At 40.4% G+C, this 7,866-nt stretch overlaps 2 protein-coding genes across 19 annotated transcripts in view; both read right to left on the reverse strand.

The window, feature by feature from the left end:
• LOC118388965 (ubiquitin carboxyl-terminal hydrolase 37-like) overlaps positions 1 to 7,866 on the reverse strand; it is a 203,395-nt gene that overhangs the window by 149,734 nt on the left and 45,795 nt on the right. The gene's annotated exons all lie outside the window — the stretch shown is intronic.
• LOC127932247 (ubiquitin carboxyl-terminal hydrolase 37-like) overlaps positions 1 to 7,866 on the reverse strand; it is a 159,754-nt gene that overhangs the window by 146,030 nt on the left and 5,858 nt on the right. For both annotated transcript variants that reach the window (XM_052527289.1, XM_052527288.1), the window contains exons 2-4: positions 1,501 to 1,623; positions 889 to 1,034; positions 411 to 542 (exon numbers count right to left, since the gene is read on the reverse strand). In XM_052527289.1, coding sequence (XP_052383249.1) covers positions 411 to 542; positions 889 to 902 — 146 coding nt within the window. In that variant the 5' untranslated portion in view covers positions 903 to 1,034; positions 1,501 to 1,623. The remainder of the gene's footprint in view (positions 1 to 410; positions 543 to 888; positions 1,035 to 1,500; positions 1,624 to 7,866) is intronic.

The raw sequence follows: 7,866 nt of genomic DNA on the forward strand, positions 1-7,866 counted from the left end.
TTCTCCTAAGATATTTGGTTTGGATACTGCTCTCAATTCCAGAGCATTTTAAAAGCTACCAAATGTCCCATACTAATGTGGAATGTTCAGTCAATGACCTGTATGGGTAATATAGTCATTCTACAGTTTCCAAATTGGCCTACAAATATCTACATCATAATCATTGTGTCATTGTTGTTCCTCTGGGTTATGAAAGATTCCCGAAAACAAAACAAAAATGGAAATAAATAAATAAATGCAGCGGAATGTGAAGTGGTTAATGTTAGGGAAAGGGTTAGCAAAAATGCTTTCCTAACCTGCTACGAAAATCACTTTCTGTAGAAGTAGCATGAAGAGTGTGTCCCTCCTTGATTTTATGAGCAGAAATAATGGGTGGGTGGGGGTGTGTCTAATTTTGTGCCTTCCCTTACCTGAGCAGGTTGGAGAAGGGGGAGGAGCTCCAGAGTTGTTCCTGGCGTAGGATTTCCTTTGAGAAGGAAGGCAGGACCAGGAGGCACTGCAGGGTGGCGTTTAGGAAGCAAGTGTTGCCAATGTTAGGCAACCTGTGAAGAAGAACCAGCCATCAGTACACACATAGAGATACAATATCCTAGAAACATTGAGTGGCCTATGTCATAAACCTTCATAACTCTAGAAAGTGCTGTCAATGGCAGCCATCTTGGTCAGGGATAAGTTATATGTCACTCTATTAGTACACAAAGAAGTGGATGTCCTTTAGACCAAGATCGCCATAAATCATGGGTTTATAAATATCTAATAAAACGGACATGCTTGATAGTAAGCCCCATCCCCATAGTATATCAGACATTGATCTCTAAACAATAAAGAGCTTATTTTCAATGCATCTGCATTGTGTTGTGGTTGCATTTGCAGTGTGTTTTGGTTTACCCAAGAAGTTCCATGTTGACCAGGGCCCCCCGTTCTCCTCTGGCCCCCTGGGTCTCCTCTGACCTTCTGGTGGCTGAGCTGGCCCTGGGAAGAGTCTGGCTTCTGGCACCTGAGCCTGACCTCTGGGGCCTTGAGATAGAGTGGTCCTGAAGAGACAGAGGTCTTAAGGAAGGAGAGAAATAGGTGTAAAGCTTCCAAAGGATAGAGATACTGTGTAGAGTGATACTCTCTCTCTTAAATACTATACTGTACTATAAACACAGTCTGAGTAGTTATGAATGTATTGATGTCCATATAAATGCAGTGTACTAAGTAGACCAGGGCAATAGGTTAGTACTCTATTTATCCACTAGATGTGATTAGAAGAGCCTAAAACTGCAGTTTGAGGAAAATAACTTTCTAGGACTGTGTTATCAAGCGTCTCAGAGTAGGAGTTTGATCTAGGGTCAGTATTTCCTTTTAGATCATAATAAATCAGATTATTATGGACAGAGAGGACCTGATCCTAGATTAGCTCTCATACTCTTGATTAACACTGGCCCTGGTCTTGTCGCTCTAAAGCCAACTCTTCAAGGGGACTCTAGGATGGCACTGTACTTTTGTTTCAATTACCTGACTGTTGCGCCCTCTTGGCTGGTGTCTCCATGACTGTCCAGAGGGTTGGTAGGAGAGGGAGAACTAGGACGGGACACCACTGGAGAGGATTTCACTTGGGAAGGGTGTTTGGCAGGTGCCCTGGGGAGAGAGGGCTGTTTAGCAGGAGAGCAAGGCTGAGAGGAACAGTTAACAGGAGAGGGAGGTGGATAGAGGGAGGAGAGTTGGTCAGAGGGTGAGGGGTCAGAGGTGGCGGAGGAATTCCGTTCAGAACGGTCAGTTGGAATTGGAGAGGGAGATGAAGTGCTACTCTCCTTCTTATTTCTTGTCTTCTGCTCCACATCAATTGAATTGGCTTTCTGCCGTTTTTTCTGTTGACAAGAATATGTGTTACTGCTAAATCATTTTCCCCGATCCCCAGCCAATGTAGAAAAAAAAATGTGTGTGGGGGGGTCATATTAATAGGAACAGGTAGGCCTAAATTAGAGGAACTTAGCTATCTATCCTCAACCTCAAAACAACACAGTATAGACAAGTTACATTGAGTGACATTTGCAAAAGCTGAACTTCATATACATTTCATGTACACTTTTTATGTATTCGTCAATCAGAATCTACTTTTACTTCATTCTTCCCGCTAGGTCTAAGAGAAAAATACTACTCCAGAATTGAAGTAGTTGTTAATTGATTAAATGACCTGATTTCATACCTTTTTGCACCAGCAGAAACAAGCCATGTCGATAACCAATTAAGACTGATACATATCCACATTACATCATTTTTCAAATTGGCTTTAAGACCATTGTGATGTCATCGGTCATGTATGACACCATAGTCTGGCAACCCAATCTAGAATTGTTTCAAATATAGAGTTCAATTATCAAATATGTTTTATTGAATGTAAAGTTCTGCAGTATACATACAATATTGTAGATATGCTCCATTGTTTTCTTGTTCCTTTTTTTTTACATACAGTTTTTATATATTGTTTATTTGAACATGCCACCACAATAAATGCATTTTAAGTGCCTTCATCTTCCTGGTTTTTTGATAGCTTCCATGTTGTTTGTGGGTTGGTCATCGGTTTATTGAAATGCTAAATGCTTTTTCACATATTCACCAGCAGATGGACAACGGTTGGTCAAAAGAATGTGAACAGGTTTAGCCTAAACCTCAAATAACAATCCAGTTTGGTTAGGGACAGTTTTCCGTATTCAATCTTGCCCTGAGGGCAGCTCTGCCCAATGGTCAGTGGGCAGAGCTTAAAGTGCCCAGTGAAAGTTAATAACCTATCTGATGGAGCTTAAGAATTTTCAAAAGACTAAATGGCCAAATGTTGCACAATCCAGGTATGGAAAGCTCCTAGATTTACTCAGAAATACTCACAGCTGTAATCGCTGCCAAATGTGCTTCAACAAAGTATCGACTTAGGGGTTTGAATACTTACAGTATGTAAATTGAATATTTTATTTAATTTTCAATACATTTGCAAACATTTCAAAAAACATGTTTTAACTTTGTCGTTATGGGCTATTTTGTATAATTGGGTGAGAGAAAAAATATATTTACTCAATTCTAAATGCAGGCTGTAACACAACAAAATGTGGAAAAAGTCTAGGGGTGTGAATACTTTCTGAAGACACTGTAGGTGAAGATGAATCCACTAATTAAGTCACTCTGGTTAGGAGCGTCTGCTAAATGACTCAAATGTAAACATAATAGAAATTCATTGTAAATAATGTATTGTGTCACTTTGGAGTCACTTATTGTAAATAAGAATAGAATACCATGATTAAAGATAGTCATGAATGAATCGTGAATAACGATGAGTGAGAAAGTTTGAGGTATAATTATCATACCCCCCCAAAAATGCTAACCTCCCCGATGTAAGAATATTTTAAGATAATACACAACACAGAGGACTAGAGGTCAATAGGGAATTTACGATCAATGGAAATAGTTGTTTTTCAGTTCAACATCTGTTTAGAATCTGTATAGGAATTTCAGTCCTGTACTCGTAGCTACATGTGTCAAGTTGTCAGTGGTCCAAATACATTGAGCCTGAAACAGGATACTTGTTATTTGCAGGAAATGCAATCTGGTGAGGGCCCAAAACGGTGACACTTTCGTTTTGTTGCACTGAAACATGCTAAATAAATCCCTGATAGTGTCACGCCCTGACCTTAGAGATCCTTATTATTCTCTACGTTTGGTTAGGTCAGGGTGTGACTCGGGTGGGGAAGTCTATGTTTTCTGTTTATTTGTTTTTGGCCGAGTGTGGTTCCCAATCAGAGGCAGCTGTCTATCGTCGTCTCTGATTGGGGATCATACTTAGGCAGCCCTTTTCCCATCATTAGGTTGTGGGATCTTGTTTTCTGTTTAGTTTCTGTAGCCCTGACAGAACTGTGCGCTTTCGTTTTTTTGACTTTGTTATTTTGTTTGGTGTCATCAATAAAGATACGATGTACGCCCACCACGCTGCACCTTGGTTTCCTTCAACAAACGAGAGATGTTACAGCTAGGGAGAAGTGCAGGTTTGAACTAATTAAACAACAAAGAATATGATCTACATGGTCATTCTCTGTGTGTTAAATAAAAACTGTTTAATGTGAAACTACAGTAACTCAAAGCTAAAAAAAATATATAAAGAAAGCAGTCCAATGTTATTTGTTACCTTGACTTTACTGCAAATGACACTCAAGTCTCTAGAAAAAAACAATACACTAATATTACAGTTAGCCATGGCAGCCTTTATAATGCAACACTTATGAGCACACACATCTAAATATTGCACTTGGGGACATCTTAAAAACCCTTGGATGCAATGCTGGTCAAAATTACCCTTCCTAATGTTTTTATTTGCTGTATTAACCCCCCCCAAATGTCATCATCTAATATTCCAGGAAATCCTTAAATAATGTGTCTTTAATGTTCTAACATCCTAGTTTTGTTTTTTAATTTCTTTTTTTTTAAGTAAAAATAGTTTTTGCATCACTACCCCAAGTTTTCAAATGTAGGGTCAAATATGACCCGTATGTATTTCCCAAGGAATTCACTGCATTGCGTCGTCAAATTGACCTTTCTTTTTGCTACAAAAATAAAATCCAAGTAATTAATATAATATTTATTAAATATCTTGTTTTTAATGTTCATTAATCACAGTTTTCATTTCTCCTTCTTAACTAATTGAGTAATAGGAGTTTTATTAGGAGGCTCATAAGAATGTTGCCAGATATACAACCAAAATGGTTTTACAGATGCCAATCTGAGGTATCCAATTCAGATGACACAGACTACAGTTGAAGTCGGAAGCTTACATACAACTTAGGCAAATACATTTAAACTCAGTTTTTCACAATTCCTGACATTTAATCCTAGTAAAAATTCCCTGTCTTAGGTCAGTTAGGATCACCACTTTATTATAAGAATGTGAAATGTCAGAATAATAGAGAATTATTTATTTCAGCTTTCATCACATTCCCAGTGGGTCAGAAGTTTACATACACTCAATCAGTATTTGGCAGCATTGCCTTTAAATTGTTTAACTTGGGTCAAATGTTTTGGGTAGGCTTCCACAAGCTTCCCACAATAAGTTGGGTGAATTTTGGCCCATTCCTCCTTACAGAGCTGATGTAACTGAGTCAGCTTTGTAGGCCTCCTTGCTCGCACATGCTTTTTCAGTTCTGTCCACAAATTTGGAATTGGAAGTATGCGTGGGGTCATTGTCCACTTGGAAGTCCCTAAGCTTTAACTTCCTGATTGATGTCTTGAGATGTTGCTTCAATATATCCACATAATTGTCCTACCTCATGATGCCATCTATTTTGTGAAGTGCACCAGTCCCTCCTCGCAGCAAAACACCCCCACAACAGGATGATGCCACCCCTGTGCTTCACGGTTGGGATGATATTCTTCGGCTTGCAAGCCTCCCCCTTTTTCCTCCAAACATAACGATGGTCATTATGGCCAAACATTTCTATTTTTCTTTCATCAGACTAGAGGACATTTCTCCAAAAATTATGATCTTTGTCCCTATGTGCAGTTGCAAACCGTAGTCTGGCTTTTTTATGGCGGCCTTTCAGGTTATGTCAATATAGGACTCATTTTACTGTGGATATAGATACTTTTGTACATGTTTCCTCCAGCATCTTTACAAGGTATTTTGCTGTTGTTCTGGGATTGATTTGCACTTTTCGCACTAAATTACGTTCATCTCTAGGAGACACCGCTTATCCTTCCTGAGCGGTATGACGTCTGCGTGGTCCCATGGTGTTAATACTTGCATACTATTATTTGTACAGATGAACGTGGTACCTTCGGGCATTTGGAAATTGCTCCAAAGGATGAACCAGACTTGTGGAGGTCTACAATTTTTTCTAGATCTTGGCTGATTTCTTTAGATTTTCCCATGATGTCAAGCAAAGAGGCACTGAGTTTGAAGTTAGGCCTTGAAATCCATCCACAAGTACACCTCCAATAGACTCAAATTATGTCAATTAGCCTATCAGACGCTTCTAAAGCCATGACATCATTTTCGGGAATTTTCCAAGCTGTTTAAAGGCACAGTCAACTTAGTGTATGTAAACTTCTGACCCACTGGAATTGTGATACAGTAAATTAAGTGAAATAATCTGTCTGTAAACAATTGTTGAAACAATTACTTGTGGCATGTACAAAGTAGATGTCCTAACTGACTTGCCAAAAATATAGTTTGTTAACAAGAAATTTGTGGAGTGGTTGAAAAACAAGTTTTAATGACTCCAACCTAACATGCTGACCAGACCGGACACGTCTCCTGCGCGAGCACTGAGCGTCTGAGTTGCCAAGGGCTAAAATAGAACTCCTTTCTATTTCTGTTGCAGATCATGCTGAAAGTCCTGCCTCTCCCATCTCCTCATTGGTTTATAGAAGCAGGTACCCACGTGCCATCTCCTCATGGATTATACCCACGTGGGTGACTGAAAGACGAACTGCAAGGTACAAACTCCAGTCCAGTTGGTGGCGGAATTCACCTTAAATTGGTTGCTAACCGCCATATCAAGTCTGGAAGTTCCGCCTCCCATTAATTCATTGGATCTCACAACAAACATACGTCCCCTACTTCCTGTAAACAAAAGCCAACTTGGGTGCTTGAAAGATGGACGAAGAGAGATTTTTCATCGAAGTAGAGAAGTACTCACTTTTATATGACCCGTCTTCAAAATTCTACAAGGATCCAACTAATAAAGATGCTTTATGGAGAGAGATTGCAAAGACCATGCACATTTCAGGTAAAGTATAACAACCCAATGTTCATCCTTATAAAACGAACTAGCTAGCGTTAGCTGAATGTAAATGCCATGTGTGCTGTATGCTTTTATAATACAGAAATGGTGGAATTGTACAATAGTTTTAAAGTGTATAATGAATACACAAAACAAATGAAGATATCAAAGTTGAACGTACTGTCCCATGTTGATAAACTACACACACACACTCTCACACAGTGCATCTAAGTAGGCCTAGCTACAACCATTCTGTCCTGAATGTCAATTCTGCCTTCCACAGAGGTTAAATATTTAGTCAACTTTTCTCTGACAGAAACTGCCTCCTGACCTGCTCTGTTGGCCTGAATGGCTATGCCTCTCATGCCTTGCCTCACACCTGCCCCACCCTGCTGTAGCCACATTTCCACATCGCAAGGCCTTGTGAGGTTGTGGAGGATGCACATTGCAACCACTAGGATATCAACCTTGCTTGGCAGTAGTTTTATTTTTTGGTAGAGGATCCTCCATCTGACCGCAAGGATCCCGAATGCCTTCTCCACTGTCATTCTAGCTCGACAGAGACGATAGTTGAAGATTTCTTTCTCACAGCTGATGTTATGCCAGGCATATGGCCTCATCAGGTAGGGCTTTAGTGGGAAGGCAGCGTCCCCCACCATTGTGTATGGTATCTTTCCTAAATCTTCACCCCCAAGCAGAAAGGCATCTTGGGGCACCTGCAGGGTTTTTGATGCCATTGCCCTTCCAAGTGGGGAGTTGGCATAGACTTCTCCGTCACTCTTTCTCCCAAAATCCCCCACTTGAATAGCTGTGAAGAGGTAATTGGCATCCACAAGGTACTAAAGGCCTTTATTGGCATGGAAAAAGGTGGGATGTCTCCACAGGAGCTATTTGTGGATCCAATGTATAAGGCCACCAGGTCGGTCGGAAGATATGAGGATATCTGTCGCGACCTGAGGCTTGATGACAAGAGGAACAGAGTGTTCAGAGAGGCAACGAACCACCTGGCAGCCTTCCGGTATGTGTGGGACATTTTCCTAGAAAACTGTAGAGGAAGGTTCATCCCCAGCGACTGAGCCACAGTGGATGTGGAGCTTTCCTCCAGACGTGACGCTTGACA

The sequence above is a fragment of the Oncorhynchus keta genome, chromosome 10 (genome assembly GCF_023373465.1).
Source record: "Oncorhynchus keta strain PuntledgeMale-10-30-2019 chromosome 10, Oket_V2, whole genome shotgun sequence".
Lineage (NCBI taxonomy): Eukaryota > Metazoa > Chordata > Actinopteri > Salmoniformes > Salmonidae > Oncorhynchus > Oncorhynchus keta.